The 20,711-nt window shown below is 53.7% G+C and overlaps 1 protein-coding gene across 3 annotated transcripts in view; it reads left to right on the forward strand.

Moving 5' to 3' along the window:
- ARMC9 (armadillo repeat containing 9) overlaps nucleotides 1–20,095 on the forward strand; it is a 151,459-nt gene extending 131,364 nt beyond the window's left edge. For 2 of the 3 annotated variants that reach the window (XM_043578145.1, XM_043578144.1), the window contains exons 22-24: nucleotides 4,580–4,704; nucleotides 9,325–9,439; nucleotides 18,130–20,095. In XM_043578145.1, coding sequence (XP_043434080.1) covers nucleotides 4,580–4,704; nucleotides 9,325–9,439; nucleotides 18,130–18,331 — 442 coding nt within the window. In that variant the 3' untranslated portion in view covers nucleotides 18,332–20,095. The remainder of the gene's footprint in view (nucleotides 1–4,579; nucleotides 4,705–9,324; nucleotides 9,440–18,129) is intronic. The other variant, XM_043578146.1, reaches the window with a different exon arrangement.
- The last annotated feature ends 616 nt before the right edge of the window (nucleotides 20,096–20,711 follow it).

Here is a 20,711-nt window from a genome sequence, read left to right on the forward strand (position 1 = left end):
CGTTCACGTTGGAAAGCACTTACCTCTTCGTTATTTATCTCTTGGGAATTTTTGAGGGGAAAGATGTTGTCTCCTTCACTTGAGGTTTCTTCTTCCAGAAAATGAAGTGGTAGGATTGCAGGACCTCCAGGCACTTTGCCCTGAAGAAGCCAAGTGTTGGCCAAATGTAATTTCAAAGGAAAGGACCAGAAGGAGCAGTGGGTCCACCCAGACGCGACTCTAGTCCTTTTCTCAGCCGCCACCCCAGGCCTTTTGTTCTTTTGTTCGGGTGGAGCATCACAGGTTCAGACACCAAATCAGCTTGGCTTAAATAAACACGCTCACTTTTTAAAGCAACCCTATGTGTGTTTAGCGGCCCAGCTTTCTTCATTCTTCAGAGCCTTGCTCCTACCCCGTTTATGTCAACAAAACTACAGTGTGGTTACCCAAGAGCCTCTGATCTCCCTGGGAGCCCTGTGGGCTCTGGGGGAACCGCAGCCCAAGCAGTCCAGCTGTCTAGAGAAACAGGTGCAGAGAAACAGGTACAAACCAGGGGGTTACAGAGAGCAGGCAGAAAACTGGCATTTCTTGATTCCTTCAACAAACACCGGCCTAAAAACGTTAAAAAAAATTAAAAAAAAAAAAAAAAAGGGGCGCCTGGGTGGCGCAGTCGGTTGAGCGTCCGACTTCAGCCAGGTCACGATCTCGCGGTCCGTGAGTTCGAGCCCCGCGTCAGGCTCTGGGCTGATGGCTCGGAGCCTGGAGACTGTTTCTGATTCTGTGTCTCCCTTTCTCTCTGCCCCTCCCCCGTTCATGCTCTGTCTCTCTCTGTCCCAAAAATAAATAAAAACGTTAAAAAAAATTAAAACAAACAAACAAACACCGGCCATAAAATAGTTCAAGGGAACATGACACATTTTACTTAGTTATTCCCTGTAGCTGGGCAGTTTGGCTGTTTCCAGTTTTACTCTGTAGTAATTTGTAACTAACCACCAAGCCCTGGGGATGCAGCCACACGCACAATGCGGAAAGGCCTGCCCTCTCGGAGCTCCGTGGGTGGATGCTGGCATGCCGGAGCCCCGCAGCCAGACCCCGCTCGTGCGGGACTCAGCCTAGAATTTCCAGGCCCACCCTGTGGATCGGTGATCCGTGTGATTTGATCTCAAAACTAGCCGCCATGCGCTTCACATTTCAGGGTTATTTTAAGTTACTAGCACCATGCTTTCTTTCTCTTAAACTTAACTATCAGTATTTTTCAACTCAGCTTCCAACTATTAACGTATCGCCACCTTGACATCTTCTCTCGTGTGCATACCTTCCATGTGCATAGTAATGTAACTTACACACGCATACTCGCTTGGCTGAACTGTTTGAAAGAAGGCTGCAGACTTGCAACACGTCCCCTAAGAATAAGAGCATCCCTGTGCTTAACCACATTATCTATCACACCTAAGAAAGCCCACATTCGCATGATATCGTGTAGTGTATCAGTATTCCCTGATTGTCCCAAGAATGTCATTGATATCTAAGAGCTTTGGTGTTTGCTTTTGGGATCTGGAATGTAGCCAAGGGTCAGCTACCAGTAAATCTGGCTTATAATATATTTTTGAACGGAAGTGGTGGTGGGAACTAAGGAAATTTCATCGTGCTTTTAACGTGGGAGAGAGGACACCAAATGATCATCTTTAAAATTTTTAAGATTATCTTTGGGGCACCTGGGTGGCTCCGTCGGTTGAGCATCCGACTCTTGATTTCAGCTCAAGGTCGTGAGCCCGGGGTCCCAATGTACATAATCCCGATGTACTGGGTCCGTCGGTGGTGGCAGATGCAGGGTGCTCCCTCCGGTAAACTCTCAGGATCTTTAGTCAAAGATTACGTGACTCCGTCCAGCCAGTCGGCTCTGATAACCTAGTATGGCAAAGAGCGTGTGTCGAGAATCTCAATGATCTTGGGGACCCCTGACAATATGTACTGCACACACTGGGGATACAACTCCCTCTGGAGTCAGCAATCGCACTGCTAGGATTTTATGCTGAGGAGTAATCAGCTATTCACAGCTCTGTGTACCAGGTATCCATTGCAGTGTTATTCATGAGGAAAAATCTAAATGCCCAAAGCGGGAGGCTGTTTACATAAATTATATATCCACACAAAATGGTATTGAAAATAATGTTTTAGCAGAATATTTAATACATGGGGAGAGCCTCACAATATATTGCTAAGTGAAAAAGCAAATCCTAAAACTGGGTGGATCCAGCCCACCAGCCACTTACAGTGATCACAGGTTGTATTTTTTAAAGTATATATTTGCAATTTGTTTGTTTTTATTCATTTTGAGAGAGAGTGTGTGTGCGCGTGTGTGTGTGCGCGCACACACACACACACACACGCACAAGTGGGGCTGAGGCGGAGAGAGAGAAAAAATCCCAAGCGACACAGAGCTCAATCTCACGAACCGTGAGATCATGACCTGAGCCAAAATCAAGAGTTGGCCCCGACTGAGCCACCCAGGTGCCCCTATCTTTGAATTTAAGATATCAAATGTTAATAGTGGTTGTGTCTAGGTACTGGGAGGGCAAACCATGATTAGCTGGTTTTTTAATCAAGAAAAGAAAGACTGAAAACAAAAAGACAGTCACCCTGCACAATTCAAGACCCTCTGTCACCCCAGCATCAGATGTGTGCCCCCCAGCCCTCCCTCAGCACCCCCGCCCCCCCCAGCCTCACCCCTCCATGGATTATGGATCCCTCTCCTCCTGTCACTGTCCAGACTCAGCGTCACCATTTAACACCTCCTTTGCTCCACCTTCAACCTCCCTTCCTGCTGCTTTCCTTCCCCCAGGCCTTTCTGGTCCCCAAGTGCCCTCCCCCAGGTCCTCTCTGGCTGCCTCCCCACCCCCACCCCTCCTTTCATAGACCACAGGGTCTGCCAGTGACTTCAGGTTACTGCTGCCACGGGCCTGCTGACCACATTCCTGGTCACTCACCCACCCCCACATCCCACTGCCTTGTCGGCTTGGTCCCCAAATCACCCCTCTTCCTCCTAAAATGCCCCGTTTCCGGTCCCCACCCATCCTGCTTGTGCTGGGGTCTCCATTACATACTGCAGACACAAAATCCCATTCCATTGTAGACTTGCCCCAGCTGCTAGGTATGTCCCCGCAGCACCCTGAGTCTGCGCTTCCTAGGGGAACACCACCGTCCCCTCAGCCCCCTGCTTCAGGGAATGGCGTTAACACCCCCAAACACCTGAGCCAGCCTTCCCTCTCCCAGCCCTGGCCCTTCCCCTCTGCCCTCCTGAGCCATCTCTTCCCCCCCAGTGGTTCTCCCTGCCAGGGTCCACCGTCCGTCACCCCAGAATGAGGTTTCTAGCACGTCATCATGGGATGTCATTTCTGTGACTCCTGTGTCCCTTAGGGATCAAATCTAATCAAACCCTGGCTGACAGGGTCCTTCTCGGTTGACCCCCCACCTTGACCCTGGGCCTTGAAGCTCTTCCCCAGGACACCCTGTCCCCTCCAGCCTGCATTTTTTTTCACTTTGGTGGTGCCTTAAATATTTCTGTAACAATGCAGCATAAATATATACTTTTTTTTTTTTGCCTCTCCATCTGCCTCCTGGTGTTACTTCCCCGGTGGAAAAATTTCCCCCCTTTGGCCCCAGGCAGTCCTGACTCAGAGTTCGGGACTGGCTGAATGCCACACACACACACACACACACACACACACACAGCCTTTCCTGCCCCTCCGGGCGGCTTAACGTCTACTTGTCTTTGCTACTGGAACTGACATTCGAGAACAGCCATCTCACAAGGCCCACCCCTAGGAAAAACGCCTTGTACTTGCCATGGTGTGCCTCCCACCAAGCCCTTGCTGGGCAGGTGGCTAGCGGTTCCTTGTTGAGGGCCGTGCCCACCTGGAGAGCCTCCCCTGGGATCTGTTGTCAAGTCTGAACGGAGAGCCGGCCTACTTCCCACCACCTCTCTGGCGGGGGGATCCCTGGCTCCCACGCCTGGCTGGGGGTCCCGCACGATGAGGCACCCGACAGGTGTCTGCCGGGTGAATGCGTCTGCCTGGGCCGGCTCCACCGCCCCGGGTGCCGTCAGGCGATGTAGGCACACTTAGGTGTTGACATAGAGCGAGCTCTCCCCGGTCCCGGGCCTGTCCAGCTCTTGTCATGGCTGACGTGACACATCATGTCTCTTCTGACGGCATCCGTCCGTTTGCTAATCTGCTTCATCCTCTGAGGAAAAACCAGAAGCCGGGTGCCTTCAACGGTTTGGTGGAAATGCCGTGCTCCCACGTCCCCCAAAGCCAAAAGATGCAACTGTGTGTCAGACAGATACTATTTATCACCGTGCATTTATAGGAGCTAAGAGGGTACATCCTAGTTTCTGCCAATACCTTAAAAAAAACCTCACATCTGCTTAACTATGTGTTACGCATATCATATCTGATAGCTACCATATGTATTAGACATCCATTTAACAAAGGAACTTCGGGGGCTCCCGCTCCCTGTCTTTGTTTCTGGCGTCTCACGGTAGGCAGCAAATTCCTCCTGGCTACCTGTATTTACTGCTGTGTTTCATTCTTCCCTCCAGGCCGGAAGACCATCCCGTCCCTCCCCAGATGGCCCAACACGCGGGAAACGGCGGCCTCCCGTCCCTGACAAGCGCCCCCCGTCCAGTGCACCAGGGGGGTGAGGCTGGTGCTTCGGGGCCTTCACGTAAGAACGGAACGCCGGTGGCGTGGGGACCGGGCAGCAGCAGCCACACACCCGGAGAGGCCTCGTGCTCACAGCCTGGTCTCGGCCACTGCCCCTCGTTCCCGAGGCCCGCTGACCCGCAGCCACGCGGCCACACCTGCCCGTGGCCTGTTCCTCCAGACCCCCTTCTATCGCAGCATAGTGAGCACTGCCCACGTCTGCAAGCGAGGAGCGCACTTGTGCTGGGGAAAGCTGCGTTTGATGCGAGCTTTCCGAGTAGTCACGTCTCAGAAGGCGATGTCGATTTATGACCGAGGCTTTGGCACCTCAGACTTTGGACGAGGCGCGCGGCCGCGCGTTCGAAGGCTGGCCTGAGACAGAAATGTGTGAGCAGGGGCACACGCGTGGATAAAAAGTATTTTTTTTTTCGATGCCAGAAAAAATATATATGCTTTGAATAATCGGATATGTACGAAAGGTTTGGTTTTGTTTTGTTTTTTTAATTTTCAAGAGGAAATTAAAAGGATATGAGCAGGCCAGATAAGACTGTAATCTCCATTCAAACGGGAAAAACAACAGAGGAGCAGGTCAGATTCCAGTATGAGAAACATCTGAGAACTTTTATAATCTGCTCACAATTGGATTCGAACGCTGCTAAGCCCCGGTTCAGAGCGGTAGGCTGGTCACAGAGCCGGAGGAGAGCCAGGTGGTTGGAGAGTCTGGGGCAGGGTCTCCTGGTTAGGGACAGTTTTAGAGGTTTTGCCACCTTAGATCATGTGTTATTTTACATGTTTTGTTAGAGCTGTAAACGTTAATATGCCCTCGCTGAAAGCTGATTAGCTCCACCATTTGTCCAGAGATTTCTGTGCCAGGGTGGAGGTTTTAGGTGGTCTAACCACTTTTGCCAATTTCACCTCATGCCCTTTGAGTTAAAAACGATTTCAAGTTCAGCCTGGACTTCTGAAAAGTTGCATTTAGGGCCGTTTATTTATCAGGTACGTCCTTGTTTTGCCGAAGTGACCACCAGGGTGGCCCTCTGTCTTGCACTGATTATCAGTATGGTCCTGGATTTTGGAAGGATTCAGCATGTGTTGTTCCGTGTAGGATGGAGGCGTTTGAGGCCGCCGTGGATGGAGTAGCTGCGTGGCCGCTGGTGATACTGCTGGAGATGTTGATGTCATTGTGATTTTCAAACACAATTGCTTTTAGCCCTGACGAAGTCGAGGCCCTGGCAAATCCCGGTTCCTCACATGAAAACAGTGGGCAGCCACCAGGGGACCCAGCCTGGCTCATCAGCACGGCCCCCAGTGCCTCCCCCTGGGGAGGCGGCAGCCCCTCCACATGGGCCACCTGGAGCCAGGACAGCCGCTTGGCCGGAGTTAGCTCTGATCGCTGAGACCATGTCCCCCATGTTCCACGTGCCCCTTTCTCCTACCTGCTCCTCTCTGCTTAGGCCTGGCTGGGACCCAGGACCCCCACCCTGCTCATCAACTCCCCTCCCGCCTCAGTGGGCTCCAGAACTGAGCACCCTCACTCCATGGGCCAGAAACCGGCCACAGGAACCATTCTCCCCTGCCCTGCACGGCCTGCTGTCAGCCTCAGGGCAGCACCCCTAAATCTCTCTTACAATCCTTTTCCTTGACCGAGGGTCTCCCGTGGGAAGCCAAGCCTCCGCCGGGTTAGTGGCTCTCCCTGGGTCATTTAGGGAGCCTTGAGGGAGCATTTGTGGTGTAGATTCTGTTCTTCCTTCTGCCGTCTTCCGGGCTTGCCCAGCTGCAGCCACCCCAGGACCGATGTCCCGGGACCACTGGTCCGCTCCCTCGGTTGGTCTTGTCGCCACCGTCCCTCCCTCTTCTCACCCAGCCTCTGTGTGAGGACGACTGGCAAGCAGCCTTGGGTTTATGTGCTTAGAATGCACATAACCAGGGGCCCCTGGGTGACTCAGTCAGATAAGCATCTGACTCTGATCTCAGTGCAGGTCTTGATCTCAGGGTTGTGAGTTCAAGCCCCATGTTGGGCTCCACACTGAGCATGAAGCCTGCTTAAGTGAAAACAAAAACAAAAGCCAAAAGCAAGAACGCACATAAGCAGTGTTGAGACTGGTTCTGAGGCTGCATCTGGGCCAGCGGATCAGAGGGCTGGAGAGGGAGACAACACTGGTGGGCTGGGTGGCCACCCTGGCCCTCGTTGTCTTCTGTGTAACTCCTTTCCTGTCAGAAGCCTGATTTGACTTCCTCTGGACCCCTCCGTCCATATAGTCCTGCTTCTCCGGCCCTTTCTCCTGCTTCCGTGCTCTGGCTCACTTTGTCCACCACCACCCCCCCCCCCACCGACGCCCCCAGCCCGATCTGGCCTCGCCCAGCTACTCCTCAGAGGCCCCTCGCACATGACTTGCTGCTAAGCCTGGCCTCCTGGCCTTCACTCATACTGGGAATTCATGCCACACCTCAGACCCAGCGGGAACCCGCCACGGTGGCCTCGAGCGCGTTAGCCCAGGAAGCCCCTTCACACCTCTGCATTCAGTCGATGCTAAAGGTGAAAACTCATGATGGGGAACCTGTGGAATCCTCCAACCGCTTGATCAGCTGACCGCAGGGCCAGAAAGTACATTCTTTTTAGGCAAAGGGACTGGCTCCACAGAGCCAACAGGAAATAGTTCCCAAAGGAAAAAGCCAAGAATGTGACTTAGAATTTTGTTATGACATTGGCCCGGGGGGAATTTATTCTCATTCCCCCTCAACCAAGGCTATCTCAGATATCAAAGTCACATACCTCGTCAGTGGCCTCAAGTGAGAATGCCCAGCCTGGTCTGAAATGGATCCACAGGCGGGAAAACAGTACTTCATCCCAGGAAGCCTCTGGTGCGCGCACACAGCTGCCGGTGTCCCCCCCGTCCCCAGCTTGCAGTGGATCTGTCCTTCTGTGGTGGGAGCTCTGAACGCCTACGTGGTGACATTCAGTGGAGGGAGCGGGAAGGGGTGTAGGGGATGCCTACTATTTGGTGACAGGACCCAAAAGACCTCAGAGGGTCTCAGGACAGCTCAGCTTAGTTCCTCCTCCCTCCTGCCAGGGGGCTTTCCCACCCACCCCCCAACCTGTCCCTCCACCCACTCCCACCTGGGAAAGCTCCTGATCCTGGAGGACTACCCACCCACCCTTGGGCGCCATCTTGGTGGCACCATTAACTGGGATGGGATTTTCCGTGTAGCCCAGCACACAGCTGTATGCGGTTCCACTCAGTTATTTCTTCATACACCTAAAGTCTGTGTCCCGGGCTATATTACAAGCTTGTAGAGCAGAGAGCACAGACAGGCCAGTTGTCCACCGGAGAACAGATCAGAGAAGGCTGAATTTCCAGGTCCAGTCCCAGCTTTAAGTGGAGACTGTCCTGGTGGGCTGTAAATAATGCCACGCATTGGGCTCCACACCAGAAACAGATTCCCTGTTTGGGTCAAAAGATAGTGACCTGAAAGTCAAAGCTGTGTCCCTTGCTATGCGTTTGAGGAAACCTGCAAAAAGAAGATTGTTTATATTGAAGATAAAGTAGAGGCCACGTTGCAAAGGTACCAGGGACATTTTTAAACGAAAGGGCTATGGGGCTCCTGGGTGGCTCAGTCGGTTAAGCATCCAGCTCTTGATCTCGGCTCAGGTCATGATCTCACAGTTCGTGAGTTCGGCCTCCACCTGGGGCTCCGTGCTGATGGTGCAGAGGCTGCTTGGGATTCTGTTTTTCCTTCTCTCTGCCCCTCCCCCACTTGTGTGTGCTCACTTTCGCTCGCTCTCTCTGTGTCTCTCTCAAAATGGATAAAACTTTAAATGAAAGGGCCGGAAGGAGCTTGGACTAAGGACATAGAAAATCTGGACTCTGTCACAGAATTGCTTTGACGGTGGCGTGAAGCCCTTTGGCTGTAGAACAAGAAGAAAAGTGGGGCCGGAGAAGAAGGGGTTCATATCATTTGAAACACAGAGTAGGTCCCTCCCCGGGCCCTCAGGAGAGCTCCCTGGCAGTGTCGTCTGGGACTTCTCGGTCATTTCCCTGTGAAGGTCTCCAGGGTGACCCGGGTAGCCTGCTCCTGGTCCATGATGTCAGCACGAACACTGCTGGCTGGGAATTAGGGCAGTGCCTGCCCCTGTGGGTGGACTGGGGGATTCGGGCCTGAAGGGTCCTGGGGTAGCTCAGGGGGAAGAGGGCCCCACCTCTGGGGTTGCCGAATCCGGCAAATAAAAACACAGGACACCCAGCTGAATCGGAATTTCAGACAAACAACAAATAGTTTTTTACCGTGCCTCCATGCTCCTCTGCATTGGCACCAAGCAGCGACCGAGGGAGACAGTTCCACGTTTGTCGGCTTTTCCCTGAGAGGCAGAGGGGGGGCCAGGAGAAGCAACGGGGCCCAAGGTCTGTGGTTCCCTGTGCTGCGTGTGTATCCAGCCAGAGGGCTCGCGCTGCGCCCCCAGGTTGTCAGCGCGCCGAGCGGCCGCCTGGAGACTTCTCGGGCTGCACACAAGCGAACAAGTCCTCCCCGGTGGGCTCCAGGGAGCTGTCAGGGGCTCGCGTGGGCATGTGCTGTTCTTGGCTTTGGGGCCCAGCCCAGTAAGGAGCATCCTCAAAGAGTCCACTGAACTCTCTCTCCTCCCCAGCCTCCACGGTGGACATCAAACCGGGAGAATGGTTGCCAGCGGGACATCAGGGAGAGGTTCGTCTGCCCTCGGCGGGGGACCCCAGCCAGACCCTAGGCGGTGGAGACACCACCAGGTAGGGACGGGGAGGTGTCCTGGGAGGGCTCCTCTGTGGTCCAGGCTCTGACTCTGACAGCACAGGAGCGTTTCACTGGGGCCCGAAGCACCCTACGGAGATACCCAGGGGCTGTGGCCACCACACCTGTTAACCTCAGAGCCCACGGGGAGGGACCTGCCACCTGAGAATTATCGGTTGTCAGATCGGAAGGAAAGGAAACTCATTAACCTACCCAAGGGACTGGTTGTAAGAACTGCAAGCTGAACGTGTTTGTGTGGATGTGTGATTTGGGGTAACTTGTGAACAGTGTCCTATCTTAGCGGTTTGCTTTTGGAGAAGATAGGATGGATGGGAGAAAGATGGAGAACGAGGTTAGTGAAATGGTTTCGCTCAGATGTCGCCTTCCTATAAAGTTTTTTTTTTAATGTTTATTTTTGAGAGACAGAGAGAGAGGGCACGAGCAGGGGAGGGGCAGAGAGAGAGGGAGACACAGAATCCGAAGCAGGCTTCAGGCTCCGAGCTGTCAGCACAGAGCCTGACGCGGGGCTCGAACCCACGAACCGTGAGATCATGACCTGAGCCAAAGTCGGACGCTTAACCGACTGAGCCTCCCAGGTGCCCTCCGGACCTTCCTAAAATAGACACAGGATCCCACACAGAATACAAAGGTGTTTTCTCTTCCTCTGCACCAAATGAGTACAGACTGGCCTTTGATGCGTCACTTGGGGTTCTTTAGAATGGAGAAAGTCTGGGGCTCTAGGCCCCTTCTTTCAGATCTCAGGGAGCTTGCTCAGGGAGAGGGGCCTAGCCCTGGTCTCAGCCTATCCGCCCGGCACCCCGGCTGCCCCCACCGCGTCCGCCCGGCCATGCGGTGCCCTGCAGCCTGTGTAATTTCAGGATGGAGAAGCCAGCCTTCTGCACTAAAACACTGGCCTAGAACCGTGTTTAACATGACTACACCCTTGGAGTCTCTGATTTAGAGGAACTTTGCCATGGTGACCGGTCAGGCCTTCTGTGCCCCCACCTTTCTATAGAATTGGGAAGTATTTCCACGACTGCGTCAGCAGCGGGCAGGCCTGCACCCCAGCTGTGGTCACGGCTGACCTTGGCCCGGTCTGGAGTTCCTTAAGCCGCAGAGCCTTGCGGAGCCACAGACTCCAGACCCCTGAGGCGCGAAGCCTCCCCCACGCCCTGCAGACGCTTCCCCCTGGCAGTGTAGAGGGTCAGAGGAACCAGCCTGCTGGCTGCCCTCCCCATACCCAGGCCCCCGCTGCCCTTCCTGCAGGCTCCCGCAGATGGAAGTCACACACACACAGGAGTCCCCGCTGAGCTCTCGAGGCTGCAGGGACACCTGGAGCGGCCTCTGCCCCCAGAGCAGGCAGACGGCCTAGCAGAACCACGCACACGGTCTGAGAAGGCGGGCAGCGAGAGGGTGCTGCGGCCCATCCCCCTTTCTGGGTAGGCGGCACCCCGGCACCTTCCTTTCCCACCACTGCGGCAGAGATTGCGGCCAGGCACGGGGTAGAAGGAAGTCAGGCTTTCCAGAGGCAGCAGGGCTGCATGGGGTGGAGCCAGAGGAGTTTGGGGCCTGTACTGGGGTGGGGGCCAGTCCTGTCAAAGGCTGCAAAAGATGGCAGAGGCTGGGGGCGGCGGGGGGCCTTGGGGGCCAAGCATCTGGTCTCCTCCAGCTCAGCCCATGACCAGCCGGGGACCCAGGGACCCACCTCCCCGATCTGGGGCTCCTCCCCTCTCTCAGAGTGGCTGAAGGCGTGCTCCCGCAGGCTGGTCCACAGCTCAGGGATTCTCTGGCTCTTGGCACCTCCGCGAGGTGGGGGCCCCCGAATGAGAAAGCTCAGAGGGGTAAGCCAGAGGCTGGCGGGGCCCCCTGCCGTGCCAGCCCCCTGCTCTCAGGCCCGGACCAGATCCCACATCTCGGCCAGACCAAACCTGCTCTCCTGGGGCTAGAGCCGTTTCTCCTCCCTTCCTGTGAAGGCAGAATTCATTGCTGAGACTTACCAGTGGGGATAATCCTCTCTCTCCAGAATAAGTGTTTTCTTTTTTTCTTTTTAATGTTTATTTATTTATTTTGAGAGAGAGCGCGCACGCACAAGTGGGGGGAGGGGGAGAGAGAGAATCCCAAGCAGGCTCCATGCTGTCAGCGCAGAGCCCAACATGGGGCTCGAACCCATGCACCCTGAGATCAGGACCTGAGCTGAAATCAAGAGTCTGACGCTTAACCGACTGAGCCACCCAGGCACGCCCAGAAAAAGTGTTTTCATCGTTGGCAGGGGACCCCACAGGCTCTCCTAAGAAACCTTCCCCCTGGTTACACTAAGTGGGCTGACCCAGTTGGCCCTGCAAGCTCCTCTTGGGCACAGATGCCCCGTTGGGGTTAAATCCATGGGTGCTCCCGCCTTAACGTCAGCCGTGTGAATCCTGCTCTTACTTTAAGCCCGGGGAAAGGGAGTATTCTGTCTGAGGAAGAGGAGGAAGGAAAGAGGGAGAAGGATACAGTTGGGCCACCCACCTCCCTCTCCACTGGCTATGTGACCCCTGCCAGCAACATTCTCCCCCACCCCTGGCCTCCACTTCACCGGCTGCCCCAGGTCTCAGCTAAGCACCCCATCCTCCTTCCTGACCCCAAAGTCCAGTCACGCAGCCGTGTTCCCTCGTACAGGGGCACAGAGCACTGCGGTCACTTGGTCCATGGCTCTAGGGGGTCTGCCCCTGTGTTTGCACCTGGCCCGGAGCAGGCTCTCACAATATTTGTTGGATGAATCAGCTAAAAGGGAGAGCGAGTGGCTCTCTGCATGGCTTGATGGGGGACATTTGTCCCTCTGCTTCCCCCAGCCCCTCTCTCTTACTCCTTAGAGTGAGGACAGCCCCTTGCCCAGAAGACAGGCCGCGGGGTGGGCCCCGCTTGGCTGCTGGTATCCCTGGAAGGCTCCGGAGCTGCGGTTTGGGGCAAACGGTAGATTAAACCATACTCTCATGGCTTAGCCCCAGATTGGAGGCGGTTTAAAGATCATTGAGGCTCCAGTTCCATTCTAGTGGCTTCCAGCCACTAGTCTGACCATGAAACTGGCTTCCTGGAAGCCAGGGAGTCAACGGTTCAGACCTTGTGATCCGTCTCCCTCCCCCTCCCCCGTGCCAAGGGGTTCCTGTTCTGTTTTCTGTCTGCTCCATAGAATCCCTAGTATTGAGTAGTTGGGGAAGATACTGTTAACCAAGCCGGCATATGGTCCATGCAGAGAGGAGCCCAGCTGGACCGATCGGGAGGCATTTGCCTGGACGGTGCCTCCCTGTGGCCCAATGATGGGCGGAGGGAACAGGCTCCTCAGGTCAGAGCGCTCGCTCCTGCACAGATGCCCGCTACCCCCCGCCCAGGCCAAGATCCAAAGACAACAGTGTCAAAGTTCCCGTCCCGCCACAGACAGGAAACGACTCTTCTGCAAGTATTATGGCTTTTAGAAAAGAAAGAAGAAAGAAATTCTGCATATGTTTACATACATGCTTTATCCCCCTCACGTGTGTCCCCAGATGTGGCATATGGGGTAGCTCATGACAGCACTACGATGCATCCAGCTAAAAGAAACTAGAAACTAGGAACCAGGAAGTCAGGGGAATGGGGACAGGAGCCCCGCGTGTCCATGTGCAGACATGGTGGGCGACCTTCTGGACCTGCCTTCATCTGCTGTGTCCTCCCCCCGTCACCCACCCCGCACCCCTCTCTGGGTTCTGTTAGCGCACAGATGAAATATCCTGAATCCTGATGGGCAGGGTCCGCTAAGGGGACCCCCAAGCACCGTCGTTTGTGCCTTAATGGCCTCTTGAGTAATTGCCTGTCTTGCGGGACACCTGCCAATTTACTTATGTAGTGAGGTTTTCCTTTTCCCTCTACTACCCAGCACCATTATCCCTGCAGCAACTTACTTTTCCTAAGTCATAGGTGACTGCCGTCCTGAATTTCCTTTCCGCGTGCTTTTCCTGCTCTACCCTAATCTGGCCTCATCTCCTACCAAACCATCACCATTTCCCAGCTCTGGCTCCTCACTGCTCAGAGTGCTCAGGTCACCGTTCAGGGGTGCTGGGCGCCTGGAGGCCAAGCTGACCTCTACCTCTGCCTCCCTCGGTGTCCTTCCCAGAGGGCCTTGATGCCATCCCCCGTGCCGAGGTCGGGGACGGTGGCCAGCATCCTCAGTCAACACCACCACCCCCTGCAGCAGCCCGCACCGTGGTTTGGGCTCTGCTGGGGGCCACCTTCTCCAATGCTGGAGAAGGAGCCAGAAGGAGCCCCTTGTCTGCGGGTGCTCTTTTCCCAAACAACAACACTACCGTGGCCAAACAAAGGTTGTGTCCTAGGGCAGACAGGAGGGCTGGCTTTGACGGTGTATTAGTCAGGGTTTTCCAGAGAAAGAGAACCAACAGGATGTGTGTGTGGGGTGGGGGGTCAGTTATTTTAAGGAGTTGGCTCGCATGATTGCAGAGGCTTGGCAAATCCAAAATCCACAGGGTAGGCCAGCAGGCTGGAGACCCAGGGAAGAGTTGCAGTTGGAGTGCAAAGGCAGTCTGCCGGCACAGTTCCTTCCCGCTCAGGGGAGCTCAGACTTTGTCTATTTGTGCCTTCAACTGATTGGATGAGGCCCACTCCCCACTAGGGAGAGCAATCTGCTCAAAGTCTGCCTATTTAAGTGTTAATCTCACCCAAAAAAAAACACCCGCACAGAAATATCCAGAATAATGTTTGGCCAAATATTTAGGCACCATGGCCCAGCAAAGTTGGCACATACAGTCAACCTATACATAAGAGTTTTTTCATACACATCGCCAAATTGTTCTCCAAAGGGACAGGACCCTTTTCTGGTTGCTCTGGGGTTGGGAGGTTATATATAGACCTCTAGCCCTGTTACGCACACCTTTCTCTCCCTTCACTTCTTGCCAACTCATCTCAGCGTCCCCCCATCCCTGCCACCTGACCTTGCCGCCCATTGGCTCTGAGGCCCCATGCAGTGAAGCTGGCCAGCCCTCCTGGGCTTCCACAGCTCGCTCCTTCAAATCTGGCCTCCCTGTCCCATGACCACGTGATGGACATCCCCAGGTAACCCACAGCTAACCCTGTGCCAGGAAGAGCTGCCAGTGTTCGCCGAGTCATTTTTACTAGTTTCTCTTAGTCGCTCCTTCTTAAAATGTAGTAGGGCTACAGTTTTAAATGGTCAAGATGGTCCTTTTTATGTTATGTATATGTTATCACAATTTAAAAATAATTAACTGCTATAACAGTACCGAAGATATCAAAATTAGAATAGCAAAATAGGAAAAAAATCATTTGAACCAAATAATATTTTCAAAAAACAACAAACACACACCTCAGGGTACCAGGGTAGCTTAGTCAGTAGAGCGCGCGACTCGTGATCTCGGAGTCATGGGTTCAAGCCCCACGGTGGGCATAGAGCTCACTTAAAAAAAAAAAAAAAGTAAACCACCTCACTAAACCACATAAAAATCGTCTTTATATGTGCGAGAAAAGCATCATCAGTGTGACTCATTTCATTATTTTATCTTTGTGCTCACTTCTCTGTGAACTTCCTAAGAGCAGAAATTTGGTCTCGTTGATCTTTGATCTCCAGGGCCTGGAACAGTTTTTTGCATACGTGTGCATTATCAATGAATGAAAGAAAAGCAAAATGTTAGGGAAAGGCATGATATATTCCAGTAGATCCATCGGATGAAATATATATGTATATTATAAACATAAAATATTTATATAAAAATCCTCCATTATAAATAATAGTGGAGGCTACTCAGAAGTCTAGAGAGCAGGTGGAATGAGGGTCATAAGAACAGGGAAGTATCGGGGCCCTGGGTGTCGGTAAACTTCCAACTCTTAATTTCAGCTCAGGTCATGATCTCGCAGTTTGTGAGATGGAGCTTCACATCGGGCTCCGTGCCGACAGCTCAGAGCCTGGAGCCTGCTTGGGATTCTCTCCCTCCCTCTCTCTGCCCCTCCCCCACTCATGCATGTTCTCTCCCTCAAAATAAATAAAAATAAACATTTTTAAAAATTAGAAAAATAGGGGCGCCTGGGTGGCTCAGTCAGTTAAGCGTCCGACTTCAGCCAGGTCACGATCTCACGGTCCGTGAGTTCGAGCCCCGCGTCGGGCTCTGGGCTGACGGCTCAGAGCCTGGAGCCTACTTCGGATTCTGTGTCTCCCTCTCTCTCTGCCCCTCCCCCGTTCATGCTCTGTCTCTGTCTCAAAAATGAATAAACATAAAAAAAAAATTAGAAGAACATAGAGCAGCAAGTAAGTATGACTACAAGTATGTGAAAATGCACATGCGTGTAAAAGGTACAACGTGGAAAATATTCAGGGAAATACTATTATAAGTGATATAAAAATATAATTTCTTCTTAAAGAAAAAAAAGTCATGGGGGCACATGGCTGGCTCAGTCAGTAGAACACTCTTCGTCTCAGGGTCGGGAGTTCCAGCCCCGTGCTGGGGCACGGAGCTTACTTCACAGACGTATGTACACACATACATATACATACATTTTTTTAAACAAAGAAAAAATCATTTTAAACTTTAATAAAATACTGTAGGGCTAAACCTCCCTATCCTTTCCAATCTGGTATCAGAGATGTATTCCCCAAAGTATGGGCAGTTTTTATGCCAGACCTGTCCTAAATTTGAATTTGGAAATTTTCCAGATGTATAAGTTTTATTTTTCTAATGATTAGAGTAAAATAGTCTCAATGTAGAAAAAAAAAAAAAAAGGAAAGAAAAAAGAAAGAAAAAAAAGAGGGGCATATAGAAATATAGAAGTGAATCTAAAAATTCCAGTTTCCTCCCAAGGCTCACTCCCCAAGAGCCAGAACCCCAAGTTATGGGGCCCACGATGGGGCTCAGGACACAACCTCCCTTGCAGAATCATCACAGCTGCCCTCCATGTTACAGGTGGGGAAACTGAGGCTCCCCAGATGTCAGCAAACTTGCTTACATGGCAATGCACAGCAAACTGTGCACCAACTCTGTGAAGCCTGTAGACTAAGGCACCCACTTAGGGAAGGAACACGGACCTGCCATTTACGGAGCATGCGCCAGGCTGGCAGCTGGGCTGATGCTCACATTAGCTCATTCGGTGGCTCTGACAACCCTGGGTGACAGCCTGGGACTCCGGTCTTCAGAGTTATAGTCAGGAAAATGGGCACATAGGCAGCAAGGGCCCCAGAAGTCAAGGAGGGAGCAGCGTGGATCCAGCTCAGTGACAGCCAGACAGCAAAGCACTGGGCGGGGGAGTCCCCAACTCCAGCTGGGTGACTGGGAGGTCACAGAGCCACGATCTCACTCCCAGGATTTCTCGTCCAACAGCACCGAGTTTCAGTGGCTGCAGGTGCTGGAGGAAAGGAAGGCCCTGGTTCCAAGTCAGGTCCACCGTCTCTGTGAGGCTGCTCCCTGGGGCTGGGAGGCAGATAGCATCTGGAGAACAGCTGGCTGTAAGATCCCACTGGGCTCAAGTCTTGGCCTCACAACCTGCTTGTTATGTGTGTGACCTTGGAAAGTTCACAAACTTGGGCCTCAGTTTCTACGTCTGAAAACCAGGGCAGTACTGCCTGCCCCACAGGATCATTTGGGGGCTCAATGTCACCTTCCCAGCACGGCCTTCCCTGGCCACCACGTCTAAAATTAGTTTCCTATTGCTGCTGTAACAGGTGACCACAGAGTTAGTGACCTGAACACCACAAATGTACCACCTTACAGTTCAGTGGGTTAGAAGTCCGACAGGGCTCTCACTGGGCTGGAATCGAGACATACACAGGATACACTGTTTCCCCGAGTTCTATGGGAGAATCTCTTTTCTGCCTTTTCTGGCTTCTAGAGCCCTCCTGCCCTCCTTGGCTGGCGGCCCCTTACACCATCTTCAAAGCCGGCAGCCTTGCATCTCTGTCTTTCTTCCGTGGTCATACCTATTTCTCTGTGTTCTTCTGCCTCCCTCTCCCACTTTTAAGGACGCTGCGGTTTCCCGGGGCTCGCCCTGATAATCTAGGATAATCTCCCTAGTTTAAAGTCAGCAGATTAGCAACCTCGATTCCACTGCAGCCTTAATTCCCCTTTGTCAGGAAAGGCTCCAGGGAGGAGGACGTGGACAGAATGGGGGGCCATTACCCTGCTGGCCACACCTTCCCTGGCCACCCTCTCACTTCAACACTCTCAAGCTCTCTGTCCCCCTTCTCTGCTTCATCCCCTCCTTAGCATTTATTCCTTTTTTTTTTTAATTTTTTTAACGTTTATTTATTTTTGAGAGTGAGAGAGAGACAAAGTGTGAGGGGGGGAGGGGCAGAAAGAGAGGGAGACACAGAATCGGAAGCAGGCTCCAGGCTCTGATCCGTCAGCACAGAGCCCGACGCGGGGATCGAACTCACGGATCGTGAGATCGTGACCTGAGCTGAAGACGGATGACCAACCGACTGAGCCACCCAGGCGCCCCAGCATTTATTCCTTTTTCTTATTATCTCCCTCCTCCCCTAGAATATGAGCTCCATGGGGGCAGGGATGTATGCCTCCGGGTGCCCGGCTCTACCCCACCCCTACCCCATGCCCAGGACAGTGCCTGCCTGGCATCTTTGTGCTCACAATGGCAAGTCCTTCCTTCCTCCTGTGACTCCCAGCCATGCAGTGGCTGTGACTCTAGACTACACATTTTGTTCCAGGGAATTTACATCGGCCTTCACCTGCAAGCCCCGGACCCCCCGGACCCCTGAGATCCTGGACCTGAACCCACCCAAGGCCAAGGCATCCACTCTGGCCCCTCAGTTCTCCTCGTGTGGCCCCCAGCAGGCCAGCCGCCCCAGCTCCATGACCTCTTCCACGAGAGGACCACAGAGTAAGTCAGACTGGAGGGAAGGGCACTGAGCTCCTCTGTGCCCAGCAGGCACAGGACCAGGACCCCAGGCAGTGGCTTCTTGTGCCCTAGGGACAGATCCGTTCTTCACTAGCCTTTCTATTTATGAAATTGCCATTGGCCCTGGTGCCTCATACACAAGCTGGTAAACTGAGACTGTCCAGGCAGTGCCTCTCGGAGTTAACATCCTCCCACCCCCACCCCCGTCTGTGGGACTTGTGTGATCGGCCCTGAAAACCTGGACCTGCTTCCTGGTGGGAAGCAGGCAGCCTCAAAATCCAACAGAAGCAGGTGCCTTGGCGGGAGGGCCACCAGAGGGACTGAGGGTGCGGTGGGCCCAAGGGGCCTCCTTCCTGCCCTGTTGCCCACTGTGAAGACCACTTCCTCTCTCCCCTCCCCTCCTAGCCTCAGCTGGTTGACCACACCAGAGCCTGGGCCTTTCCAAAGAATCTAAAGATAAGGGAAGGTCGCCTGGCTGGAGTGTGTGACTCTCGATCTCAGGGCTGTAGCTTTGAGCCCATGTTGGTTGTAGAGGTCGCTTCGAAATAAAAAAAAATAAAATAAAATAATAATTTTTTAAGTACATAAATAAATTAAATAAAAATAAAGGAAAACAAAAGAGAAGCCAGACAAAAGAATGTCAATCAGCAGAAGGTCTGTCACACTCAGGATATATGCATTTTGCAGCTGTGCTGTCCCCTGCTGCCCCAATCGCTTCCTGCCAGAGCCCCGGGCGCCCCGGCCAACGGGGACCCGCTGGGCTGGCCGTGTGGCTAATGGGCCGTGGCTGGAAAGCAGGGCCGCCCTCCCTCTTCGCCAGTGCCCATCTGCTGGGAAACACACGGTGAAGCCCCAGCCCCGTGTCCCCACCAGCGGTGCAGGCCAAGCTGTTTCCTCACACGGGCCCAAAGGAAGCACCGGCAAATACCAGGAACACTGGCCCGAGAGAAGCAGACAGACCCGTTTGACCCCTGCCGGGCTCCAGGCCACACCGGGCAGCACCGGGCCGGAGCCCCCGTGGGTCATAATCGAGGCAGCCACGGCCAGTACCCGACAGGCTCCACAGGGCCCTGCCTGCACGTAGATTGCTCAGCTAGCAGCAGATTTATGTCCTGTGGCCTCGACAAACAGCAAAACTATTGCCAGCAAAATTCACTGGGAGCCCCACGCCAAGCAGCCTCCTTCCTGAGAGGAAAGAGCGTGGCCACGTGAGTCACGCCCCGGCCGCGGAGCAGGTGACCTGGGGGAAGGGAAGGTTTCAGTATTCGGTTTGCACAGAGCCGGTTGAAAGAAGACTTGTATGGGACAGAGGGGACTCTGTGCAGTTACCGCCTTGGTGCTGGCAGCTTGCTCTCGCCTTTCTTCTCCAGGCGGCCAATCTTACAGGAAGTGAGGATGGTCTCTTCGCCGGTGTCACCGTCCCGTTGCCCGAGGACCAGCCAGCTTCCCTTCCTCGGCCGGCCAGCAGCTGCAGGTGACAGATGTGGAGGAGACGGTTGTCTGCCAGCGGCCAGGCGAGGCTAGCTCTCCGGGCAGCCCAGGAGCAGGCCCCCCACAGCCCCCGGGACACCGGGTCCTGTCCCTGCCCGTCCTCGGCCGCCCCCTCACACACAGGAACAGACCTGGGTAGACGGTGCGAGCTGCTCACGTCAGGAGCCTGTGGGGGGGAGCAGGGACTGGAGACTCGGCCCGAGACGGGGCCTTGGCCTCAATGGAAACCGTCGCTCCTCTCGGTCCAGCCAGAAGGAGACTGAAGGGATTTAGAATAAGGGAGACATTGGGGCGCCTGGGTGGCGCAGTCGGTTGAGCGTCCGACTTCAGCCAGGTCACGATCTCGCGGTCCGGGAGTTCGAGCCCCGCGTCAGGCTCTGGGCTGATGGCTCAGAGCCTGGAGCCTGTTTCCGATCCTGTGTCTCCCTCTCTCTCTGCCCCTCCCCCGTTCATGCTCTGTCTCTCTCTGTCCCAAAAATAAATAAACGTTGAAAAAAAAAAATTATAGAATAAGGGAGACGCATCCTGAAGCCATATTCCTGAGCAGCAGATTTGATACTCTTCCCTTTTTAAAATCTGGGACGAATAGGATATATTCCCGTACGTAGCTTGGACTATATCGCTGTTTCCGATCTTCTGCACGCGTGTTTTAAAGGCCTCGTAGGGTTGACGCCATTTCCCCCTCCCCTGCCTCCTTTAAGACCGTAAACACAAACAACTCCCCTGGCAAAATGAACGGGGGAGGCTCGCCCCTTGCAGTGGGTGACGTCAGAGCCCACGCCTTAGGATAAAGGAAAGAACTTTGCCCGCCGAGCCAGCGAGGTCCCCCAAACCAGTAGCAGAATCTGACCTCTCCTCAAGTATAAATACTGAACTAAACTGAATATTTAGACGGTCCTT

Source organism: Prionailurus bengalensis, chromosome C1 (genome assembly GCF_016509475.1).
Source record: "Prionailurus bengalensis isolate Pbe53 chromosome C1, Fcat_Pben_1.1_paternal_pri, whole genome shotgun sequence".
Classification (NCBI taxonomy): Eukaryota; Metazoa; Chordata; class Mammalia; order Carnivora; family Felidae; genus Prionailurus; species Prionailurus bengalensis.